The sequence below is a fragment of the Gigantopelta aegis genome, chromosome 4 (genome assembly GCF_016097555.1).
Source record: "Gigantopelta aegis isolate Gae_Host chromosome 4, Gae_host_genome, whole genome shotgun sequence".
Lineage (NCBI taxonomy): Eukaryota > Metazoa > Mollusca > Gastropoda > Neomphalida > Peltospiridae > Gigantopelta > Gigantopelta aegis.
Window position 1 is genome coordinate 59,609,903 of NC_054702.1, and position 26,842 is coordinate 59,636,744.

At 39.7% G+C, this 26,842-nt stretch overlaps 1 protein-coding gene across 1 annotated transcript; it reads right to left on the reverse strand.

Moving 5' to 3' along the window:
* Nucleotides 1-26,056, reverse strand: LOC121369920 (palmitoleoyl-protein carboxylesterase NOTUM-like). The gene is made up of 13 exons (XM_041495001.1): nt 25,812-26,056; nt 14,129-14,181; nt 13,647-13,742; nt 10,358-10,418; nt 9,396-9,454; nt 8,287-8,389; nt 7,540-7,728; nt 5,828-5,925; nt 4,606-4,762; nt 3,851-3,898; nt 3,118-3,231; nt 1,786-1,907; nt 1-221 (listed from the first exon to the last, which is right to left on the reverse strand). Exons 1-13 carry the CDS (start codon nt 26,054-26,056, stop codon nt 1-3), a joined length of 1,566 nt encoding a protein of 521 aa, XP_041350935.1.
* Nucleotides 26,057-26,842: the final 786 nt, after the last annotated feature.

A 26,842-nucleotide genomic window follows, 5' to 3' on the forward strand; every position in this document is an offset into this window, starting at 1 on the left:
TCAGTATCCACAGAGATGAACGTTCTCCAGCTTCCTGGGATCAATGCCCATCACACTGGCGATACTTCTCATGAAATATTTGTTTACTTCGTTCATGGTGTCCCAGCGACACTTGGGACACGAACAGTTGCAGTGAGGCCAGGGACACTCGTCCAGTAGATGGTGACGACAGCTCGTTTTAGCCGCTGCTCTTCGGTCTCGGTTTTTCTTCCCTCTTCGACCTTGAGAAATACAAATGAAGTGAACTTGATATTGGTTTGACTCTACAGAATAAGGACTCTTCCAGAACGGGAAGGAAGAAAGGAGGGAAGGGAGGGAGAGGGAGAGAGATATCCAGAGAGAGAGAGAGATATCCAGAGAGAGAGAGAGAGAGAGAGAGAGAGAGAGAGAGAGAGAGAGAGAGAGAGAGAGAGAGAGAGAGAGAGAGAGAGAGAGAGAGAGAGAGAGAGAGAGAGAGAGAGAGAGAGAGAAAGCAAGAGAGAGATTGCGCGCGCGTGCGTGTGTGAGAGAGAGAGAGAGAGAGAGAGAGAGAGAGAGAGAGAGAGAGAGAGAGAGACAGACAAACAGGGAAAGATAGGAAATAGAAAGATAGGAAAAGAGGAAGGTCAATAGAGGGAGGGTGAAAGGAGAGATAGCATTTATGTCTATTCGTGAATAAGTTAGTATATACCAGAGAGTTTTAGATTTAAAGCTAAATATATGCATACATTTGTTTTATAGATATAGGAAATCTAACTGCACAGATGTAAACTTAAGAAAAGTTTATGTACAAATATGTAAATACTAGTATATAGGTTTGGTATTGGTAACTATTTCATGTAACAACTTTTAAAGCTAAACGTCAGTAAATGCACTGCAGAGAAGGTGATGTACCAGCATACAAGATTCAAGGAATTGTTCTTAGACAGGATATTTGACCATGGGCCTAATTCACTAAACTCACGCAACTTTGCGATCTCGCAGTGCAATGCTAAGAGACTTCCAAAGAGGATTCTTTGTTGTCTAGCAGAGCCTAAGAGACCTTTGTGAATTAGCCCCTAATCATTAGCAGTTAAGAATCAGCATTGTCTTAGCACACAGTATAGCTGTCAACAACATTGTAACTGTAACATTTCGTCCATAGTGTTAAAAAATAACTGCAGTTTGATAAGGTACATGCTTTAGGTAGTACTAAACCAAATAACTTCCGGCTGGGTCAAAGTTCGAGGTGCATCCAACTTTTGATAGAGAAGTGAACACCACAAGTCCTGTGATTGGTTATAAATGTGAGTGTGTTGGTTGTAAAGAATAATAGTTCCATCTGGGTAAAAAAAAGCAATATTATTTCATCTAGTACCAATGTGTCAAGTATGCTTGTGCTTGAAACATGTATCGGGTACCTGTAAAAATAACATACTCGAATTTTGTGCAGAACTACGGTAGTCATAGACACTACCCGTTATTTCAGAAACAAGTAGCTTGACACCCAATGTTTTCTGATTCACTTTAAATGTGAGGGGTGGTAGTATTTATATTCGTGGCGTTTATGTCGACTGATACGCTGCAGGTAGGAGTTTTAGACCCACATATGTTACTATTGTCGTCTATGGAATTTGATTTGGTAGTATACACCCTACATTTCTTTCTCACAAGGACGATAGAGTCGCATACCACCACCTTTGCTATGACAGTCTCAATTTGGAATTGGTAGGCTATTATTCTAATAGAGCCAACTGAGACTTACCTACCATTGGGCTGCATATTGTTCCAGGTTTTAGAAAGCCTTGTATGGTGATTATAAAATACCTCTATTCTTTTTCCTGTTTCTTCTTCGTTTTCGTTTGCCTTTCTGACGTCTGCGATTACTCGATGGAGGTTCGTCAGACAGGGGCTTGTCACTTCGGTTGATGGAGGATGCACTGTTTGCTCTGCAAAAGAAAAACAAAACAAGATAACATAGTGATAGATGATGAGCAGGACCAAATGGATTCATTAATCTGGCTCTGTATGAAGAACCTCATTTAAGCTTCATCAGATCTGGGTGAGTCACTGGTCGAAATACAAGTCGCGCAGTGCTAGTATACCGTATTTGTTTTTTTAAATCTCTTAACATTTCATCGAACAAATGTTCGCAATACACAATTTTAGATAATGGTAGGTATCATAAAATAATTATTACCTCCCTTTTAATATCCACCAGGGGGCAATTCACTAAATTCTCGCTACTTTGCAATCTAGCAGTGCAGTGCAAAAATACATGCAAAGACAATGCCGATATTACATAATGGAGTTTAAGAGTAAAGTAAAGTAAAGTTTGTTTTATTTAACGACGCCGCTAGAGCACATTGATTTTTTATCTTATCATCGGCTATTGGACGTCAAACATATGGTCATTCTGACACTGTTTTTAGAGGAAACCCGCTGTCGCCACATAGGCTACTCTTTTACGACAGGCAGCAAGGGATCTTTTATTTGCGCTTCCCACAGGCAGGATAGCACAAACCATGGCCTTTGTTGAACCAGTTATGGATCACTGGTCGGTGCAAGTGGTTTACACCTACCCATTGAGCCTTACGGAGCACTCACTCAGGGTTTGGAGTCGGTATCTGAATTAAAAATCCCATGCCTCGACTGGGATCCGAACCCAGTACCTACCAGCCTGTAGACCGATGGCCTGCCACGACGCCACCGAGGCCGGAGTTTAAGAGTGCTCAGAGAATTAGGCCCTATGTTTTCATTAATATTTCTGAGATTGATGCAATGTAAATGTTAAAACATATATGGATAAGAGAGAGTATGGAACTTTGTATAAAACAGGAATAATAAATGTGAGGTCATAATAAGTAAGGAGGATAGATAACAGAATTAAAGACATACATCAATAAAATGTTATACTGAGAGGGTCTAGTGTTTAAAAACTATTTAACCTGATTGAGTCTCTGAATAAACAAGATACACTATGCATTTCTGAAACCACAATCATAATTTCAAAGTCCTGTTTCTATGTTTTACTAAAAAAACACAATGCGAATGATATCCTCTTACAGCTATATCTATCAAACGACCGTATCTTAATTCACTGGTGTATAAAAACCCCACTATAATGTAAATTGATCACCAATTAAAATGTTAAAATACCTGTTTGTGCTGAATAGTTGATGGTGGCATCCACTGCTTGTGCCGCTGCTTTCTTCCCAACAGTACAAGGACTGAGCAAGGGTGACACCCTGGATCTTTATCTTGTACCACTCACTAAAACAAAACCCACATCATATCAGTTATTATTTTGGCAATGGATATAACCGTGCATCCATCTACTACTGTTTTATACTTTTACAGACTCAAGAGATCTATTACTTTTTTTTTAATATTCTGAGATATTCTTGTGGTCGTATTAGTCATTTATTCTAACATATTTTGCACACTTTGGACCTCCTTAAAGACGAGGACATGGTAGTGGATCATGAACCCAATTACGACTCTGCCTAACTTTCTTTCGACTCTGTCTTGTTCAGAGATACGATTTTGATATCAAAATACGATTTTGATATCAGAATACGGTTTTGTCGTACAGATTTGAAAATTATCAGAAACTTCTAGGCACAGGATGTAGTTCAGTGGTAGTGTTGCTTGGGGTTGCAATGGATCTTAAAACAAATAAAATAATAATTATAAATTAATAAAGCCAAACTCCTTCCACCACTTCTAACCCTTCGCAGTAGTGGCAGAACTATCTGGTGAAATCACGAGTGCCCACGACAGGCGTGATTGAACAGTGTTTTTAGCGAAGAATGCCACAAATGACCCATACCCAAATGTAATGTCATTAAACATTCACTGAGGTACAAAGTGTTAATTGATTGGCACATACCTTTCTGTTAATACGTCATGAGAAACACAAGCTGGTGCAAACACAGCTCTGAAAATAAATAAACATAAGATCTAAAACAAATATTTAAAATAAATCAATCTGCAGTAATAGTCTGTGTTTAATTCTCACTATAAACTACTAGTATGTTACTAAATAAACACTCTGTAATGGATATATAAAAACGGCTGTGCATTTTACATTCAGATATGTACTATGCTTATATTAGCAACCTTCAATCTAGGATCGATTTCCGTCGGTGGGCCCATTGGGCTATTTTTCGTTCCTGGCAGTGCTGGTTTAACAAAGGCCGTGGTATGTAATATCCTGTCTGTGGGATGGTGCATATAAAGGATCCCTTACTGCTAATCGAAAAGAGTAGCCTATGAAGTGGCGACAGCGGGTTTCCTCTCTCAATATCTGTGTGTGGTCCTTAACCATATGTCCGATGCCATATAACATATAGAAAGCGGGAACTATTTTGCTGCTGGCATTTTAAAAATAAAGGTCAATTGCCAAAAGTTATATAATAAATAGAAAATGTAATGTTGTTTTTTGTCAAATATGATTTATATTTCATCTCGTGAAGTTTGCAATCATATCACACTCGTCGCGCAAGCACGACTCGTGAGACATGATTGCAAACTTCACTCGATAAGATATAAATCATATTTGACAAAAAAACATGAAATATCCTGTATATATGATATGGCCTCATGACAAACAATGTTCTCCAAGACGGAGACCGAAACACCTACGTTGCGTTCTGCAGAGTCTGTTTGACCTCTTCCCCCAGCTTTAGAAGGTACGACCACTGACCACTAGACAGCTCCGCGCCACGCCCATTGTCATCAAACACGTTGTCGACCTTAATTTGAGCAGCATCATACAGGTTTTGTAGTATGAACAGTGGGGCTGAAAGAACATATATGCAAATATTAATTAACTATTCTTATTATTCTCATTCATAAATATAATTTCTTACACACCCGTTATTTTGGAGAGCACATACTGATAACAATATCAAGACAAGGCGTTGCCCAGGGCCCCGTTCCACAAAGAGATCTTAGCGCTAAGATCACCTTAAATGCATCAGGTAGTTATGCATTAAGGTGATCTTTGCGCTAAGATCGCTTCATGGAACAGGGCCCAGCTCGCCAATTCCATATAATCCAATAAAAAAAAGCACGATCGAAATCGATTACACTGTGAGGTATAGTTAACCTGACATAATGATTAATTTTTGACACGTACGTTAGCTACAAGCGCAAGGGCTGTAAATAACATTTAGTCGGAAAATAAATTTAAATTTTCTTTAAACCTGGATAGAATAATATATTCGTGTCAACTCGTTGTTTTAAAAAGTATCCAACTCGATGTTGCTCGTTAGATACGTTTTAAAACAACTCGTTGCAAGATATATGGTATCTAATGGCCATATCTAAGATACCAGGGGGCGGGATGTAGCTCAGTGGTACAACACTCGCTTGATGCGCGGTCGATCTAGGATCGATTCCCGTCGGTGGGCCCATTGGGCTATTTCTCGTTCCAGCCAGTGCTCCACAAATGGTGTGACAAAGGCCGTCATATGCATTATCCTGTTTGTGGGATGATGCATACAGAATATCCCTTGCTGCTAATCAAACAAAAGTAGCCCATGAAGTGGTGACAGCGGGTTTCCTCTCTCAATATATGTGTGGTCCTTAACCATATGTCCGACACCATATAACCGTAAATAAAATGTATTGAGTACATCGTTAAATAAAACATTTCATTCCTTCTAAGATACCATGAGCATGTTAACATAGCAAATGACCTTGACGTTGGCCTTTCAAATCGAGCAGCTCTCACTCGCACGTTTTATGGAGGTTGATGAGACAAATAAAAACAATCTGGACTACTATTCAATACCTACGAATACTAATTAAAACAAAATAGCTATGATACTTTAAAAATGGAAGAATAACAAAAGTGACTGACTTTTGAGATGGGGATAGATCCTGTGTCCAAAGTAGCACCTCCAGATCTCTGTGGGATACTGCGCGACACAGTCGGGTGGTAACCGTGGAGACCAGTAACTGAAACACGAAGTGCAAAACCTTGGAAACACAGTGAACTGTTAGAAACAAGACACTGTTAGTTAGTGCTACTCAATTATAACAGTGCATCCACGTCATGTGACACCTATTCTAAATATTCGTCGCTTGTATAAACCCCAACTCAGTGGTCATTTCCCGTTCTATCCATTACCCAGTACATCAAAACTAGTTTACCAAAAGATGTGGTATGTGCTGTTCAGACATTGGAAATGTGAATTATAAAAGGCTCCTTGATGTCATAGCAAAATTATAACATGGGGAATTGGGGATGGGGGTGTGGGGGGGGGGGGTCAAGGCAAATACTGCATTTTATTTTTACACATTTCATGGCAAATTCTTTCTGACCCCACCGCTCCTATAAGTGCCATACCAAGAGTCTATGCCAAACACCAAACTCTATGGTCACAGAGAACTGAACAGGACTACCCGTTCCATACAATGTACAGACTGGATTACTTGTCTAGCTTGTGAACGGGCAGAACAAAAACATATCAGTTTTTGTGGCACAATCAGTTAGCGCGTTCGGCTGTTAACCGAGAGGTTGGTGGTTCAAGCCCACCTAGGGACGATTTATGTTTTTTTTTCTTCTATTTTACTGAAGTATTTTTATTATTTAACTTATTACTGAAGATCAAGTGTCACTAATTGCTTTATATGTTTGACTCCTAATAGGCCTACTACAGCCACAGATTAAGCACTGTGTTGGTGTATGGTTAAACACCATTTCCATTTTTCTTCTGTTGGGAATCGGTTGCACTTTCATCACCGACCATCTGTTCTAATAGGTTTGTATCCACCGATGAACTTTTGATTACATAATTATTGGTTAATAGAATATGAACAAAAGAACTATTTGAATTATAAGGACCATGCATTTATTGTCAGAACAGAACAGAACAGAACTTTATTACGCCCAGGCCGTTACACAACGGCATATGAGGAACATGATATATAAACTGTAGTGACAAGATAGGGTTCAGAATCACTAATTTAATCAAACCTTATGGACCGGCCTCGGTGGCGTCGAGGTTAGGCCATCGGTCTACAGGCTGGTAGGTACTGGGTTCGGATCCCAGTCGAGGCATGGGATTTTTAATCCAGATACCGACTCCAAACCCTGAGTGAGTGCTCCGCAAAGCTCAATGGGTAGGTGTAAACCACTTGCACCGACCAATGATCCATAACTGGTGTAACAAAGGGCATGGTTTGTGCTATCCTGCCTGTGGGAAGCGCAAATAAATGATCCCTTGCTGCTAATCGGAAAGAGTATCCCATGTAGTGGCGACAGAGGGTTTCCTCTCAAACTCTGTGTGGTCCTTAACCATATGTCTGACGCCATATAACCGTAAATAAAATGTGTTGAGTGCGTCGTTAAATAAATCATTTCTTTCTTTCAAACCTAATGTACATACAAAAACAAACACCAATACCAATATATTTACATAAATTCCATCATCACAAACTGGAGAAACAATCACAGTTAACGTTTTTCGTGACAATTGATCAGGGATTATTATAATCGATAATCACATCGGTAGAGTTCAATCGATCAATCATATTATTGGAACACCACTACTACTTTCGTGTACTTACTCGATGCCTTTGTTTATCCCTAGTGTCGGGGAGCAGGAGAAGGCGTTTGTGCACGTCTGTGGCTTGTAAGGTTCGTTGTCAAGAAACCAGCCTGCGTCCACCACGCCTCGAACCTCCACGCCCGGAGCTCGCATGTGCACAACCTCTGCTACTCGATCCAGGTTGATCAAGACTCCAATTCCACCAGCGCTGTAAGTAACACAACATACACATTCATCACATGTTATCTACAGCTGCAGTTGAAAACAAACAATGAAGGAAGGAAGGAAATGTTTTATTTTACGACGCACTCAACACATTTTATTTACGGTTATATGGCGTCAGACATATGGTTAAGGACAACACAGATATTGAGAGAGGAAACCCGCTGTTGCCACTTCATGGGCTACTCTTTCCGATTAGCAGCAAGGGATCTTTCATATCACCAACCCACAGACAGGATAATACATACCACGGCCTTTGATATACCAGTCGTGGTGCACTGGCTGGAGCGAGAAATAGCCCAATGAGCCCACCGACAGGGACAAACAATGAATGATGATTCAATCAATCAATCAATCAATCAAAGTTTAACGATACCAGACACCCCAGCACAAAATTACACATCGGAAATTGGGTGCCAAACAAAGGTAAGTATATGAATATGATTATTTGCATTAGAATTAAAAAATTTATATAATTATGTATTGAAAACAAAATATCCGTTTTCATTATGGGTCTTTTAAAACATTGAAAATATTGCTGTACCTGCTTCCTAAAAGTAACAACTTCTGTGCGTTCCTCAGCCCTTTCCGCATAAGTTCTTTGATTACCTCTTCGAGGATTAACGACCCCATAAATGAAAACTCCTCTGGAAAAGAACAAAAAACCCTCACATTTTGAATAAAACACCACAGCTGAATTCGACGTAATTAATATTAGTAGTTTGTTTATAGCCAATTGTAGGCGCATTGCTGAAGCGAACACTGCATTTATGCATTCAATTTGATACTATTACATTAATACTATTTTTCTGATTGTCTTAATTTGGATTGCAACGATTGCAAGGTTCATATTAAAGACATATTAATGTAACAAAAATCAGATTTTATTGACACTGAGAGGTGGAAGAATCAGAAGATTTAAACAGTAGCGTGTTCGGGAAGGCGAATGCTCACGGGTGCTTGCAACAAATTCAGTATTCACCATATTGAATTGATCATGAGCGTCCGCAAGTGATCTCCTTCTTGAAAACGCAATCAAGTTTAATGTTTTCACATGGTTTTTAGATGATCTGATATTTGTGCAAGCAAAATGATGCTGGCATAAACATGACAATAGCTTTTAAAACAAGCCTCAACACATTTGAAATGGCGTTGGCTGAGGTGAGGTCTACCTGATTGGATTATAATAAATGCGCGTTTAGGAAGTCAGTGGTTTATATGTGTATCAGCAGTTGATCAGAACTAGAGTAGTTGTCAAACTGAAATTAAAGGGACAGATCCTAGTTTCAACCCGTGAAAATTGACAATAAGTTTAGTTAATCTACAAACCTGTAACACATTTGAATAAAGTTGCAACTGAGTGAAACATGAGTCTGTGACTTAAAAATAGACTAAAACTCGACTCCATAACTGTTACCTCTCAGAGACACGTGCGTTTTTAAAAATATGAGAAATACATTTTGTTTATATTACAAACACCAGGATGACCAAACGCACTTCGAATGTACAGAAATTGATCATCTAAACCATGAAATCTAAGTAAAGTATGATTTCGGTTATCAAAAACGGTTATAATAGTTTTAAAAAACATGAGTTAGTGTTTAAAAACTAGGGTGTGTCCCTTTAATAAAAGCAGAATACTTAGTTACTGACCTCGTGAAGAAGCGTTTTTTGTCCCACTCCAGGAATCGCTCGAGCAGTATGGTATTATTCTGTAGTAAATGAGAGAAAGCTTGTGACTATCTGGCCAGGTGAATACATGGCAAGTACAACAAAAATACCAAGTCTATTTTAATTCCTCTTGAAAACTTTAAAGTCGTATGATATAACAAAAATTAAAATAAAATCATATGATTGGTGCATTCATGGTTTATTTAAATCAGTCACATTAAATAATTAATTATACAGGCTGTTATCAGTTGTTGTGGTCTTGGCGAAAGGTAAAATCTCCAATCTGATGCCAAAATACTGACAGTTATTTGATTGGATTATTCTATGAGTTTCAGATATTAAAATGGAATCTATCTAATAGCATCCCAGGCAGGCATATCACCATGTAATATTCTTTACCACTAAACAGCCTTAAAGATTCTTAGTCCTGTTACTTTGAAATATTCATAGCTTCTCATTTGGTCATATGAAATTGATATTTAAGTATATAATCATCTGTAATTTTGGAAATCAGCAAATGCATTGAAGTCTTCTGAATGGCCCAACAATCCTCAAGATTCAACGCTATTTGTTTCCAAAAAAAAGATGTAATTACAACCACCCAGGCTCGTCTAAATTGCGGCGTGCACCAAATAGTCACACCAACACTTTCTTAGATGTCTCAAAACATTAAGACAACGAAGAAAACAATTGGATGTAGATATATTATGATCATTTTAAGCAATACGTTTCAATCTGAAATAGCTGACAGCGGTATAGAAGGAAACAGGAATATTTAATGTGTGTATACAACTAATTTGGTCTGATCCTATGTGATCTTGAAAAGGAGCCATGGACATGTTTCTTTTGATGGCCGTCTTGAATGAGTTGTTACAAGTGGTTGGAAACAATGAATGTCTAAAATTATTGGTACTATACTTTGCTAATAATTAAATAGAACGTACACCATATTAGCGTGGAAATAATACGGATTCTCTTCAGGATCCCAAGACATAATTCCGGAACCTGAAATGACAGAACAGAACAAAGGTATTATTATAAATTATACCGCTGAGTATACGATTTTAAACTTTGTAAATTACTGGGATTTCGAGAACATACATATTTGATTTTATGGTTTATGTTAAGTCTGCAAAATCATAGGACCTATTATTTATAGGAATGGAATGGTTTTGTTGATTTCAAACTGTATTGCTAAATATGATAACTGGCTAATCTTTTTTAAAGGCAGCAAGATGTTTTTATATAAATGTTTTCAACAGGTATGATCGTGCTTGCTAAAGCCTCTAACATACCAGTCGTAGAACGTTAAAAGGATATGACTCTGGGTATTACAAAGGTAATCGTTTTTCTATTCTGAAGTGCCTCTTAAGCGTTCTTGGCTAATACAGACGTCTCCCCCATCTCCACCCCAACCATTTCAGACTAGTTTCGGTAATGCACCAACCTCAAGTATAATTATTTAAACTATTAGAATAGATTGTACAGGGTGGGGTTTTTCCCGTGAAGGGCCACGTGTTTCGTTGCCTATTATGCGTAACTTTGACCACGTGCAAATTCCTTGTTCTCCATATCGACGCTGTTACAGCGGGGCGCCTCCAACCTATTTATTTGTTTTAATGTATTAAAATTGGCGACGAGACTTTTATATGTTGTATGAAGACAGATGACGATGGGTGAAAACACACGAGTTTGTTAAAGCAGAAGTTTGCGTTTTGTTTCAAAACAGAATGGGCGGGATCTAACTCAGTTTGTAGAGCATTCGCCTAAGGTGCCTGAATCGTAGGATCTAATCTCCTTGGTGGACTCATTCACTGATTGGATTTTCTCCCGTCCCAAACAGTGCCTAACAACTGGCATATCAAAAGCCGTAGTATGTACTGTCCTGCCTGTGGGGAAAATGCATATAAAATATCTGGTCCTACTTTTGGAATGATGTAGTGGGTTTCGTCTAAGACTATATATGATAATAACCTAATGTTTAACATCCCATAGCCGACGATGAATAAACCAAAGTGTCCTAGTGGTGTCGTTAAACAAAACAATATTGACAGAATGTTAAATGACGGAGAAGTGAGATCGGATCTTTAAAAGTATTTGACTACAGTGTACAAATATTGTTTTGGATTCCATCTTACTTCTCTTCGACTTCCATGACTTTATTACTAAAACAGTAAACATGTTAAGAAAATACATCAAAGAGAAAAAGCAAATATCCTCATAACCACTGCAAATAAGTTTCAACTTTGTTGTCGGTCTTACTCAACCGAAATGAAAGCAGCGACTGGCTGGATCTACATCACGTGACTTTCTCCAGTCAAGATGATTGGCAAGTAAAAGGAATGCCTATCCGACTAGCGGTTATTAATCAAAGACACGTGTGCCTGCAGCTAAGCTATCGTGAAAGCCGAGGATGCGAGTACCTGTGTGAGGATAATCGTGTTTCCTAGTATTTGTCAAACTTCAAACCGTTTTCACGCGTTTCAAACATCGTGGAAATAAACAATCACCCAAAGTGTTTTCCTGTGTAGGTGTACGCATTAAACTCACTTGCACCGAGAGGGAAAAGGTCGTGGTGGACATTAAAAAAACAACTCCTATTGATTAAAGCTACCCAGTAGAAATGTTCATCATTATTTAGTAGCTGACCTTTATATTAGTCGATGTCTCATATGAAATATGTTGTGTGATTCATAATTGTTTTTGTTGTTTTTTTGGGTTTTTTTTAAACGTTCCGTTTTTTATGTTGAATATTGGAAGGAAGGAAATGTTTTATTTAACGACGCACTCAACACATTTTATTTACGGTTATATGGCGTCGGACATATGGTTAAGGACCACACAGATATTGAGGGAGGAAATCCGCTGTTGCCACTTCATGGGCTACTCTTTTCGATTAGCAGCAAGGGATAATCCCATAGACAGGATAGCACATACCACGGCCTTTGATGTACCAGTCGTGGTACACTGGCTGGAGCGAGAAATAGCCTAATGGGCCCACGACGTGGATCGATCCCAAACCGACCGTGCATCAAGCGAGCGCTCTACCACTGGGCTACGTCTCGCCCTTTGAATAGTGGAAGATGTATGCAACACAGAACATCAAAAATAATAAGAAAAACATCTAGTGTTAGGAATCGGTTTGAATTTCATCATCGATCATCAGCCTTAATCGGTTTGCATCAACCGATTAACTGTTTGTTACACAATCGGTTAGAAGTATACAAGTGTAAAAAGAATTTGAATTTGGCGGGCCACGAACCTGTTGCCATGTACATCGGGACAAACATTACAAATCGCTAATTTGACCTTTAATAACCATTTTGTATCTGTTTTTATTATGTACACATGAAAACAAACAACAACCCCGATATATTTACATCAAGTCCCATCATCTAAGCTAGAGAAACAATTACAATTACAATTTCCCCACACAATCGATTATGGATGGTTATAATCGATCAACCCAACCGATCAATTTTTGATTATAAATCGATTGGAACATCACAAAATAAATATGATTTTTACGTTTCTAAAGGTGGTAACATTTTCGCTTTCATACATAACTTTTAAAATGGTGTATGATACAAAAAGTTATAAACTGATAACATAATAAAATGGTTGTGTACTAATGTGTAATGCTGTTTGTTGCGTTCATGTTTTCCTCGTTATTCAACCTCGAAGTTTCTGACGCCTTTTTATGAATCAGTGATAATCACCTGGCAACTATTGTATGTATTATTCAGAGATTAAAATCATACCATGTATGAACTATCTATGTATGTAAACTAAAAACGAAATTCGCAGTACTTTTGAAGACTTGTTTCAAGATCATCATGGATCATAAATCGACTTAGTATCAACTTACAACGAAGTTGCATCTGACATATGTACAAATTCATTTAATTAGAACAAAAAAATTTCATAAAAACATTTCGTGAATTTTTAAAGTTTTAAAAAGTTTTTTTTAAAGGTTTTTGGGGTTTTTCGAGTATTTATTATATACACATCAACGAACTACTTTTTATAACTAAAGTTACAAGTGCGATCTAGAGTGCATTTGAGTACATACATTTATCTGCGCATGCGTTTTGTCAAGGGGTAAATTTACACTGATTCGAAACAGGCTTGGCAAATGTTTGTATTTTTTATCGCTAAACCTCTCAAAGCATCCAAGGTTTATTGGATAATTAAACAGGTTGCGCATTAATAATTATTTAGAGATTGCGTTACCTTTCCTGTGACGTGGCCACTTCCGGGAGCTCATGTATTCATTCATCATACGAAATCTCTGCCTGCAGCTGGTTTTATCGAAACAGTACCACCCGCCTGAAGAAAGAAACGAAACGAAATAGTTATAGTTGGTTATTAGACTAATCTGTCTGAACTGCCTGGCATCTTTGTTTATCTACTTCAAAGGAGCCGAAATGGACGTATAACAATTATGCAGACATGATGAACACGGTGCCTGGTATTCCAGTCTTGGGGAGTTTTTGAATCTTCGCCCGTCTTCAAAGTTGAATTCTTTTGCCAACAGCATTGTTTATTAATCCATTAATGGTGCAAATTCAAACTGCATGCTTAGCCTTTCATTTGCGAGAGATCAAAGGCATTAGAAGGTGGCAGAGCCAAAAGCGCGGCACACGCCAACGTGAACATGATTGTTATAGCGCTCTTGTCTCAAGACCGATTGGTATCGCGGGGTTGTCTCTTACCTTCAAGGAAAACCAGCCACTTGCTACTCCCGTGTGACTTGCGTATGTAGTAACTACAATTAAGAAACAAACAAAAAAAGACGGTAAATAAATCAGTCAAGATTCCTTTGATATGCAGGCAACAAAACGAAACCACACACACACATACATACATATACACCAGGCTCGTTGGGTCCTGGGAGTTGGTGCAGGGGTGGAGGACGAAAATGTACGTTTAATTATATACAGGTAAAGATGTGGCTTGCGCCCCTCTCCCCACTAAGAGGCTGTGATCCCGCGACTAGAGATTATGCTCCAGATATCGTTCCTAGTGGCACACATACGCGCGCGCGCACACACACACAGGCACACACACACACGCATATGCGCGAGCGCACACACACACACACACACACACACACACACTCAAAAGCTAATCATAATTTATCATATACTACCAGGCTGAGCGGACATGGATGTTAGGACTGTACACCATCACACATACACACAATTCACTTATTCTGTTAAAAACAAATCTTCTGCGAGAACATGAACACATGTGCATGTATGTAATGTCATAGCCTCGCGTTCGGCTAACATGAAATCTCGGTGGCCTTACGGAAAGTTCGATTTACTGGGGTTTGCGTTAGTCAAGTTGTTTGCGAACGTCTGCGACACATCATGTGTAGTGAAACAGCCATTGTTTTCCATACCCTTGTTAAAGTAATAATGAAATCTTAATCAAAATAATACCCGACCATTATTGCTCGTTACATATGATGCACCCCCCCCCCCCCCCACCACCACCACCACCTCACCCAAAACAAAAACAAAAACAACAAACAAAACACCTGAAAACTTAATTAGATTGATTAGGACCTATGTCATATGAAGCGAGGATGTTAGTCAGTTCTAAAATGTGTATGTTTCTGTAAAATTATTTTAATAAAAGGCAATTTGTTTATGTTTATTATTCCTTTTCTTTGTATTATAATTCAGGTTTTAGATTTACATTCCAATTTCACGAATGGTGTGTATTAATTTCTTAAAAACCCGGGTGTGTATAATCTTTTTAGGACTCTTTTTAATAGATTAATTACGTAATGGGATATATTATTAATGTATGAAACCAAACCACCATGACACCTAATCACATTCGCCAAATGTTAAGAATATCCTCCTTTAGGGTTGGCGATCACAGACAAGTATGCATAACCGCATGAGTTGGCTGGCATAAATCAAAAGCATAACTGCAACATAAGGTAGACTATTCAAGCACGTGTTAAGACTCTGATGTCTCCACCACGCTCCCCAGAGATTCTATATACTATCGGCTCCCGATTCTTGCAACCATTGAAGGAAGGAAGGAAGAAAATGTTTTATTTAACGACGCCACTCAACACATTTTATTTACGGTTATATAACGTCAGACATATGGTTAAGGACCACACAGATATGGAGAGAGGAAACCCACTGTCGCCACTTCATGGGCTACTCTTTTCGATTAGCAGCAAAGGATCTTTTATATGCACCATCCCATAGACAGGATAGCACATACCACGGTCTTTGATGAATGGATGCAATCATTGATGGCCCAACAGTTATAAGTTGGTAGGATGGTATCCCAGCTGTGCTTCAAATTGTTTGTCATTATTCTGGTATATAAACAAACCAATGAGTTGGCACCTGGATGGGTGGCTGGATGGATGGATGGATGGATGGACGGGTGGACGGATGGATGGACAAACAAATGTATGTGTATCCAAACCCCAAAACAAATACAAATATAAATTTGATAGGGAATGTCATGTATCATTATCTATTTCACACACACCCCTACCACCATCACCCAATCCAACCAGTGCCCCACAACGGGTACTAGTATATCAAAGGCCGTGGTATGTGCTGTCCCATCTGTGGGAAAGTGCATATAAAAGATCTCTTGCTACTAATGGAAAAATGTAGCGGGTTTCCTCTGAAGACTACGAGTCAGAATTACCAAATGTTTGACACCCAATAGCCGATGATTAATAAATCAATATGATCTAGTGGTGTCGTTAAACAAAACAAACTTTAACGTTAACTTTAAGACTATATGTCAGAATTACCATATGTCTGACATCCAACAGCCGATGATTAATTAATAAATGTGCTCTAGTAGTGTCGTTGAACAGAACTAACTTTAACTGTAGGACTATATGTCAGAATTACCATATGTCTAACATCCAACAGCCGATGATTAAGTAATCAATGTGCTCTAGTGGCGTCGTTAAACAAAACAAACTTTAACTTTAAACTTTTGACCCCAGGCATTAATGCTCACGCTGCCGGCTTCGGTGGCGTTGTGGTTAGGCCATCGGTCTACAGGCTGGTAGGTACTGGGTTCGGATCCCAGTCGAGGCATGGGATTTTTAATCCAGATACAGACTCCAAACCCTGAGTGAGTGCTGCGCAAGGCTCAATGGGTAGGTGTAAACCACTTGCACCGACCAGTGATCCATAACTGGTTTAACAAAGGCCATGGTTTGTGCTATCCTGCCTGTGGGAAGCGCAGATAAAAGATCCCTTGTTGCTAATCGGAAAGAGTAGCCCATGTAGTGGTAACAGCGGGTTTCGTCTCAAAATCTGTGTGGTCCTTAACCATATGTCTGACGCCATATAACGGTAAATAAAATGTGTTGAGTGCGTCGTTAAATAAAACATTTCTTTCTTTCTTTTTTAATGCTCACGCTACAGAATCGTGTCTGAACAGAAGTTAAACGACGCCGTCTGCTCCTTTAACAGCCAGCAATCGATACGTAATCACATTTAAAACCGTTATAGGAGACCACAACAACCATATGTCAAATAATGCAGACCAAAGGACTGCTTACTCTTTCATTTCTAATCGCTTCCTAATGGTTTCCGGACCTATGTTACCTTTGTAGCGCGTGCAAAAGGCACGAGGGAAATAATGTTTTGGTTACTTTTAGATAAGCTTGCAAAGATGCTTGGAAGCTTTTTGTCAGTGTTTTTAAGCACAGTCCGTAGGACCGGTGCTGTAGCTGAAGGGGGAGGTGGTGTGTGGGGGGGGGGGGGGGGGGGGAGAGATAGTGAAAATGGAACTGTTTGCCTTCAGTCTTTTTTATTATCTCAATAAAAAAGAAATCGTTATTAATAAATGTAGATTAAAACCGTGCCCATGTCCAGTTATGGATCATAAGATACTCCGCTACCCCACCCCTCTCCTCCCATCACCCCACGTACACAAATATTTAAGCAATTTATGATCAATATAATATTGATTTATGATCGAGATAAATGTCCATTCATGTTTAATTTATGGTATTGACATTTTGGGGTATTTTCATGTGTGTATGATATATTATTAAAATAAGTCGACAAACAGTTTAAAAGATAATTTAAGGGGAAAAGTATGTTTTTTAAAGGAGGGGACAATTAAGGCATTTAGCCTGGTATGCATATTCAACGATATATAATGCACATCATTGCTTAATATCAACAAGTATAATCGTATAGTTAATTAATAAAACGATTAAATGTGACAGCTATTATATATAACAGGCGCAGCCATTTTGTACCATCTCAGTGAGTACTGGCGAGCTGGTGGTTACGTAATACTTAACGCGTAACGTCAGGAATGAGCCTTAGAACTAGAGAAACACAATCTACCTGTTTTTTGTGGGATGATAAATAGTCATACATTGTAATGTTCTGTAATAATACACATCCCAGTAAGCCAGCAATAAGTATTATTATCCAGCACTATATATATTATTTTTCAATACAAAATGAAATACCATTGTCAAAGTGGCTACACAACAAGTCGAAATAATTAACAATGTTTTGTCCGTGCAGTAACCTACGTACTGAAATGATACACGGAGTGTTTTCTTAGTTAATTGGTCTATGCTGTTAGTTGCTTCTACCTGTGATTCCTGATTGGCAGGTGTGTATTTGATTGGTAACCAGACGAGCCAATTAATTGACGCTGTCTAGACACAAAAATACATACCGGTATTATGAAATATTACCTGTCGCCCCTAAAATGGTATTACTGTAAATAGTTCTATAAAACTAGTGATTAATTAGACTTTTCCATCTAAAACCACAGAACTGACCAATTACGTAGTCCCAAAGAAAAGAAAATTATCACTTTGGCATCGTGGGTTGTCGTTTTTGCTCCAACGTAGCATGTCAATAGGCCTAATAGCTTACATTTTTCCTTTGGATTATTTAATGCAACTTGAAATATATTTAGTTAAATAGTTTATTATATTATTACGTCATTTATACTGTTTTACAAGTCAGGTTGATCAAAGAGGAGCTGACGTCACTTCGCCCTAAGCTATCTCACCGGACGTCAAAAAAACGAAACAAAATGGCTGCCTCCATTTAGCAGGAATAATCATGGGTTTTTTTATTAACTCTAAAATTACGCGTTTTTCATTTGCTAAAGTGTCAGTATGTGTTGGTGGCCCGGGTATGCATCTTTCCAACACATAAGGCTTTTATTTGAGTTGACCCTACCTTTAATGTTTTGTGTGGAGTATAAATCTACTACATATTTCCTTCTTCTACTTCTTCTTCTGCTTCGTCGTCGTCGTCGTCGTCGTCGTCTTCGTCTTCTTCTTCTTCGTCGTCGTTGTCGTCTTCTTCTTCTTCTTCTTCTTTTTCTCCTCCTCCTCCTCCTTCTCCTCCTCCTTCTCCTCAGGTACGTGTGCAGGGGGAGGGTTTCGGAGTCAACCCCCTCCCCTTGTTCCTGCACATTTTTTCTCTCTTTTTTCATATATTTTCCGGGATGGGTGTGGGGAGCGTGACTTGACCCACCATAAACTTCACACGCCTCAGTCTAGACCACTACCCACTATAATGTCTGCACACGCGCCCGAATTCTCATTATAATAATATAACAATACACAAAAGCGGTTTTGAGGAAATATCAATCAAACGTCAGACACAGACTTCCACCCACCTTTTTTTCCGTGAAAAAGCTAAGGCCCTGGGCGTAATACTGCACAGCGCGTAGAAACCCGTCTGGTGGTTACTGAAACCGAGCTTAACAAAAGCTCGCGTTAATCACACTGTGTATTAAAGCCAACAAAATCGTTTGAAGGTATTTTGGGACAAAAGTTATTTCGATCTGTATTACAAGAGGGTTCATAATGAGGCTAGATCAATCAGGAATTGGTGTTTACAACGTTCAGTTTGGATACGAGAAACTGCCAGTTTTCAGCAGTCACTTTGATCTTCCAATCAAACAGTTTTTAAGTTGTTTTTGTGAAATTACCCGCTGCTTTGCCTTGAATTGATAGGTTTTAAAGGTAATTTGTTTTGGAGATGGCTTTTTGACACGAATCTCACGAAAAATATTTCCTTACCATGTCTGTAGACCTTATGGCTTTTGTTTGTTTGTTTTGTTTTGTTTTGTTTTAATATTGTTTGGTTTGGTTTTGTGTTAGCTCGAGTCACCTCCAGCCCTCCCCATATTGATCAATATCACTAAGGGGAGGGCTGAAGGTGACTCGAGCTAAGTTTGTGTTTGTGTTTGATTTATTTGTGCGTGCGTGCGTGCGTGCGTGCGTTCTTGTCAGCGTGCACGTGCGTGCGTGTGCGTGCTCTGTATTTTTTTTAAAAGAAAATATAGGAACATTAATAATGTCAAAATGATGAATCTTAGAAGTATTTCTAATGAACGTTTTTGTTATCGTCTAAGTTGTATGTTTTGCATACACTGAGCAATTAATATTCCACTGCAAAACTAAAATTAATTGCTGGTGTCCACACAATCTAAATGGTTGATTATGTAAGCGGTTATATAACCGTGAATTTAGGAACGGAGAATTTAGGAACGATACGTGAAGTGTGGGGGGGGGGGGGGGGGGGGGGGGGGGGGGGGGGGGGGGGGGGGGCGGGCGGGGGGGGGGCAAGTCCTGGGTAAAATGGCACAATCTCTGGTGGGGGAGGGGGGGGCGAAGCACAAGCCAGATTTTTGTATGTATTTGTATAGAGGACAAAAACTCGTTTGTCTTCAAGTATGTGTGTGTGTGGGGGGGGGGGGGGGGTGGCTGTGTCACCCAACACCCGTTCCTACGGACCTGTTATATACAATTAAAGTTCAAGCACGCTGTACTGGGCAAACAAACTCGGCATCGGTAAACATTAAGACTTTATTACAATACAAAACACCATCCACGTATTTCTAGTTTCACTTCTTATAATATTAATGGATACTTTTGTAACATTCCCTTGTCTATAAAGGCATGCTCTGATATGTATACCTTAATACACGATGAGGACCTGTATATAACTACCAGCTTGATAACGAACGCAAGGCATTGTAATTCTCTACCGGCCTCGATGCTGTCGTGGTTAAGCCATCGGACATGGCTGGTAGGTACAGGGTTCGCAGCCCGGTACCGGCTCCCACCCAGAGCGAGTTTTAACGACTCAGTGGGTAGGTGTGATACCATTACACCCTCTTCTCTCTCACTTACCACTAATCCAGGACAGACAGCCCAGATAGTTGAGGTGTGTGCCCAAGACAGCGTGCTTGAACCTTAATTGGATATAAGCACGAAAATAAGTTGAAATGAAATAAAATGAAATGAATGAATGAATGTAATTCTCTTGGGTGACAAACATAAAACCACACGAAACAGACATTAAATTAAATTAAATATCATACAAAACACATGTAACAAACCTACACGGGACACCCACGAAATACATGGTAAAGAAACACAAAAACACGAAACATTTTTTATATAAACATATTACAAAACCAGGAAACACACATGGGCTGTCAAGCTATCGTTTACGTTGTACACCGGTCTTGATCATCGGTTATAATCGATTTGCACCAATCAATCAACTTTCGATTATACAATCAATTGCAATTATGTGTAGTATTTGACTTATCATGACCATGCACCTGTTGTCGTGTTCCGAGGGATAGACCCTAACACTCGCTAATTTTACCTATAGTATCCATTAACAGTTTTCTTGATGTATGTACACATGGCGATAAATCCAATCACCAGCACATATATATCAATTCCATCACCTAAACGGTAAGAATAATTACAGTTAACATTTTCATATCGACAGAGGCCAACCGATCAGTTTTCGATTATAATCGATGATTAAACATCACTATCACGGACGCTCGCTGACACACACGCGCGCACACGCACACACACACACACAGATACACACAGAGATACACACAGACACACACACACACACACACACACACACGGACATACACACACACACACACACACGGACATACTTACACACACACACACACACACGGACACACACACACACACACATACATATACACACACACACACACGGACACACACACACACACACAGAGATACACACAGAGATAAACACAGACACACACACACGGACATACTTACACACACACACACACACGGACACACACACACGTACACACACACACGTACACACACACACACACACACACACACACACACACATACATACATACATACATACATACACACACACATATATATATTGGTACCTGCCCTATCATATTCATTTAAAGTTAAATGAAACGAAACGGCTAGCGAGTGCTTCGCTAAGCCACGCAGTGCTCTCATTAATGTAACGCAGGCCAGAGCAGGTCTGTGGTTGTGCCAAGGTCAGACCTTGTGCCCAGTCTGGACGTGCTTGAACCACGAGGCACTTGTAAGCAATGCCATTGCACACAAGCAGGCCCTTATCCATCAAACAAGTCGTTTGAATGTGGCCTTCGAGATAAGCAGGCCAATCTTATTGACGATTTTTTGCGATTAATTGCAGCAATATTTACACATGTATGACTGGTGCGATGATAAGGCGATAGTTTGTACGAAGTTTCTTTTCCCCCTTTCAACTTTCTGATCGCATGGGTAGCGTAGTTATCTTTCGGACCCAAGTTCAGCGACACTACTGAGATAAATTAACGCACGTACTCTTATGGTATTTTAATTGAGAAGCAGTCATTTATATCCTGCTACAAGTATTACAAATACATGTGGATTATAAATGTACTCTTACATTTAACACGGGGGGGGGGGGGGGGGGGGGACGGGACGTAGCCCAGTGGTAAAGCGTACGCTTGATGCGCGATCGGTCTAGGATCGATCCCCGTCGGTGGACCCATTGGGTTATTTTTCGTCCTAGCCAGTGCTCCACAACTGATGTAACAAAGGCCGTGGGATGTACTATCCTGTTTGTGGGATGGTGCATATAAAAGATCTCTTGCTGCTAATCGAAAAGAGTAGCCCATGAAGTGGCGACAGCGGGTTTTCTCTCTCAATATCTGTGTGGTCCTTAATCATATGTCCGACGCCATATAACCGTAAATAAAAATGTGTTGAGTTCGTCGTTAAATAAAACATTTCCTTCCTTCCTTACATTTAACACAATTTTACTGCTAACTGGCGGCTTGTATTTGCAAACATACGTACACTTTAAGTAGGTAATTTCTTCATCATGTCACCCGTAAATCGTCTGATGTAGGGTCTCATCAAAGTGACCAAATCTCAGCCCAAAACTCACCATCTGTAGGGGTGTTTCTTAGGATTTTACTGACCAATCAAAACTCTTTATCTAGTGTTTGATTTTTATGTTACAATTATTCAAACAATGAGTTAAAGATAAATTAGTTCGAAGGGACGTAGAAAGGGTGGTTTTTTTCTACGTCCGAATATTGTTGCATATCCCTATATGTAGCTGGTATTCAAAACTTGTGGCACCATGTTTCAACCGTTTCTCAACCGATATAGTGCAACAAATGGACTCATAAACTAATTATGTATAACCTACCGTACTCACTAAATCCCGATTGAAGTACATCATATTACTAACAAAATAAATCTTCCAACGACAACATAAAACATTTGCCCACCATTTTAAATTTGCTAATGGAGGGAAGCAACTCGCCCTGCATATTAAGGTAAGTATTGACTGCACAATACAGAGTCGAATGGGCATTTTGGCAACATAGTGGTTGATTCTACGAATCTCTGTCTAGTGCCTCATCTATATTTCATTTCAACTTATTTTCGTGCCCATATCCAATTAAAGTTCAAGCACGCTGTCCTAGGCACACACCTCAGCTATCTGGGCTGTCTGTTCAGGACAGTAGGTTAGTGGTTAGTGAGAGAGAAGAGAGTGTAGTGGCCTTACACCTACCCACTGAGCCCTTAGGAACTCGCTCTGGGTTGGAGCCGGTACTGGGCTGCGAACCCTGTACCTACCAGCCTGTAGTCCGATGGCTTAACCACTGCGCCACCGAGGCCGGTCCTCATCTATAAGAGAACAGCCACTCCTGAAATCCTTTACTGGACAATACATCCTATCGTTACACTCTTAAAAGAGGACTGCCACTCCCAAATTAATTTACTGAGTCAAAACTAGCGTAGGACAGCTCATTGGAATAAATACAGCTGTGATGACATGCACTAATGAAGTTAAAGTTAGAGCACATTGATTTATTAGTCATCGGCTATTGGATGTCAAACATTTGGTAACTGTGAAACATAGTCTTCGGAGGAATCGGGGGGGGGAGGATGTTGTTGTTTTTTGCTATTAGCAGCAAAGGATCTATAATATGCATTATTTCACAGACAGGACATGCCAATCGTGGGGTATTGGTTGGGAGGAGGAAAATCCCATTCAGAGAATGGGTCTCTGAGTTGATTCGATCCTACGACCCAAACAACTCAGGTATGAGTCAATCGCCAAGCAACTTTTTTTTCTTTTTTTTTACGAAATAGCACTTCTATTCTCAACAAAATTTGGAACAAAAATTGTCATGATATAAGCCTCCTCGCAGTATTGTGTATTACGTATCGTCAATATAAAACAGCCGATCCAGAATTGTAAGAGGCGGAGAACTCACAAGTCTAGAGAACATGTAGGTGAAACAGTCCTCCATGATTCAGTGAAGGAAGGATATGTTTTATTTAACGACGCACTCAACACATTTCATTTACGGTTATATGGCGTCGGGCATGTGGTTAAAGACCACACAAATATTGAGGGAGGAAACCCGCTGTCGCCACTGCATGGGCTACTCTTTTCGATTAGCAGCAAGGGATCTTTTATATGCACCATCCCATAGACAGGATATCACATACCACGGTCTTTGATGTACCAGTCGTTGTGCACTGGCTGGAGCGAGAAATAGCGCAATGGGCCCACTGATGGGGATTGATCCCAAACCAACCGCGCATCAAGCGAGCGCTTTACCATTGGGCTACGCCTCGCTTCCATGATTCATTGAAGCCTTCACCTTGTCGAGGCGGAATCTAGTTTAGTCGGTAGAGAGCTTGCCTGAAAAGCTTTAATGTGTTCTAGTAGTGACGTTAAACAAAGTAAACTTTAAATGACCTTCACCTTGTCTCAGGATCCGCCTCTACTAAAGATCTCACCGAAAGCTAGCGCACTTACAATATTACGCATTCGACTGGTACGGTAATAAACGACTATGCACTTGATAAAACTAAATTCATCAGCAACAGAAATGCTCCATTTCAAAAGGACCTCTATGAAAAACACACGACTCTGCTTAACCGAAATATTTCAGTGGAATATTAATTTGAAATATTTTCGGCGCAATGACGTACTCGTTTTCATCAAAGAGTACGCTGACGTATTCTGAATTTTAGGAGCTGATGGGTCGCCCGCCTGCCAATATTTACATCCTACGTAGCATTGTTACCTTAACCAATAACACACAACAACGTGTTGGTAAAGCAAGCTAGTGTTTCATCTATAAAGGAGAAATATGTTTTTCAACACAATAAAATAGGGCCCAACTCGTGTACAAAAGTAATGAGATAATTGACGACGGTAGAATATAGAATTTTATATATTTTCTTAATGCCCGTCATGCCTTTGAACTCTATAATTGTACTTGGAAAGCTGATCATTTTTGCCATTCTTCATTACAGATATATGACCACACAGGATCTGAGCTTTTTATGCAGGTGGTGTGAAAAACAGAACAAAAAACCAACTGTGTGCTTAGTTCAGATTAATATGCTGCAAAGGTCATTTTCATTTCATTTCAACGTATTTTCGTGCTTATATCCAATTAAGGTTAAACCACGCTGTCATGGGCACACACACCTCAGCTATCTGGACTGTAATCCAGGGCAGTGGGTTAGTTGTTAAGTGTTAGTGGTTAGTGATAGAGAAGAGGGTGTAGTGGTCTTGCATCTACCCATTTGGTAGCCGGTACCGGGTTGCGAACCCTGTATCTGCCAGCCTTATGTCCGATGGCTTAACCACGACGTCGCTGGTCCTGCAAAGGTCATTTGTAGAGACTCAACAAACCCCATTACCTCCATTTATCTCGTCTTCAAGGCCAGAGAGAGAGAGAGAGAGAGAGAGAGAGAGAGAGAGAGAGAGAGAGAGAGAGAGAGAGAGAGAGAGAGAGAGAGAGAGAGAGAGAGAGAGAGAGAGAGAGAGAGAGAGAGAGAGAGAGAGAGAGAGAGAGAGAGAGAGAGAGAGAGAGTCGATGTAGTGGCCTTACAATTACCCACAGAGTCGTTTAGCTCGTCCTGGGTGGGGTCCGATACAGGCATGCGAACCCGGTACCTGCCAACCATATCAGTTCGATTGCTTAACCATCTCGACCCGTAAAAAAAAGTGAATCCGAATCGGAAGTACTTACCCCGCCGGACTTCCGTCATTGCAGCTCACTGGACTCTGGCGCAGCAACTTTCTGCGAAACTTCGGCTGATCCTTAATTCCACAACTGTGCGTTGTTATTGCGATATGACGCAAGAGCAACTGTCCTTGGCTTCCTAGTTCATTGAGTTTTTTAGTGTTCAGAGAAATGTCGTTTCGACCACGATTTGCTGGTCCACAGCTCACCAACACGAAGTACAGCCACGGCACCAAGTGTCCAACGTTCATGTCGAAATCTGGAAGGAAATAAACTACTTTTAATGAACGTGAAATCAAAAGATGTATCGGGTTTTGAAAGACATCTTGAAGACCCCAGCTGGAGGTACAGATCTCTTTGAATGGTGCTTCTTGGTTGTTGGGTCGGAGGATATCTATGCCACAAAGATTGCCTACACGATAAAGACCCCGACATCAAAGGACACACTTTCTTTAAATTAGAGCCAAATAACTCATTTGCTTATATTCGATAAAACTGGATGCTACCTTTCTCTAATTGTCTCTGCCCGCTACGTGAAGTTTAAAGAGATAAGTTAGAGGTTTAGGAATCAAAAACACCCACCTGTGTGATGTATTTGAAAACAATATTTGCACTGGTTTTAAGAGGGCAAGAACATCTAAAGCTTTCCTATTTCCATGGAATTTTTTATCAGTAGTAGTGATACCGGTAGTACCATTACCATAGACTGACTTTGTATTTATATCTCACGTTATGTTCGTCTTGTTATAAGCCTAAGATGTGTACTATTTAAAACCTTATTATAATAAAGGGCAACCTATAGGCAACATGTACAGTTATAGTTCTACCTCTTAACGCTGTTAACCATTAGAACAGACGGAGACTGGAATGAATCAGGCCATAGGCTTTCAAATGACATGGTTACAAGAAAATTATTCAGTAAAAACCTTCCTAATTACAAACTTCAAAACTATCATAGTATCCAAACTCAGATATTTGTAAAAGAAGTAAAGTTCAAGGGAGGTGTTTACACGAAGCTTAGCCAATGATTCCAACAA

What these genes read in the sequence shown, in the direction of transcription:
- LOC121369920 (XM_041495001.1), bottom strand. Translation starts at nt 26,056, where the DNA reads ATGAACGTTGGACACTTGGTGCCGTGGCTGTACTTCGTGTTGGTGAGC. An exon ending in GTGGCCACGTCACAGGAAAG is followed by an intron (nt 10,419 to 13,646) that starts GTAACGCAATCT and finishes CTGTCATTTCAG; the next exon opens with GTTCCGGAATTATGTCTTGG. An exon ending in TTGTTACTTTTAGGAAGCAG is followed by an intron (nt 7,729 to 8,286) that starts GTACAGCAATAT and finishes TGTTACTTACAG; the next exon opens with CGCTGGTGGAATTGGAGTCT.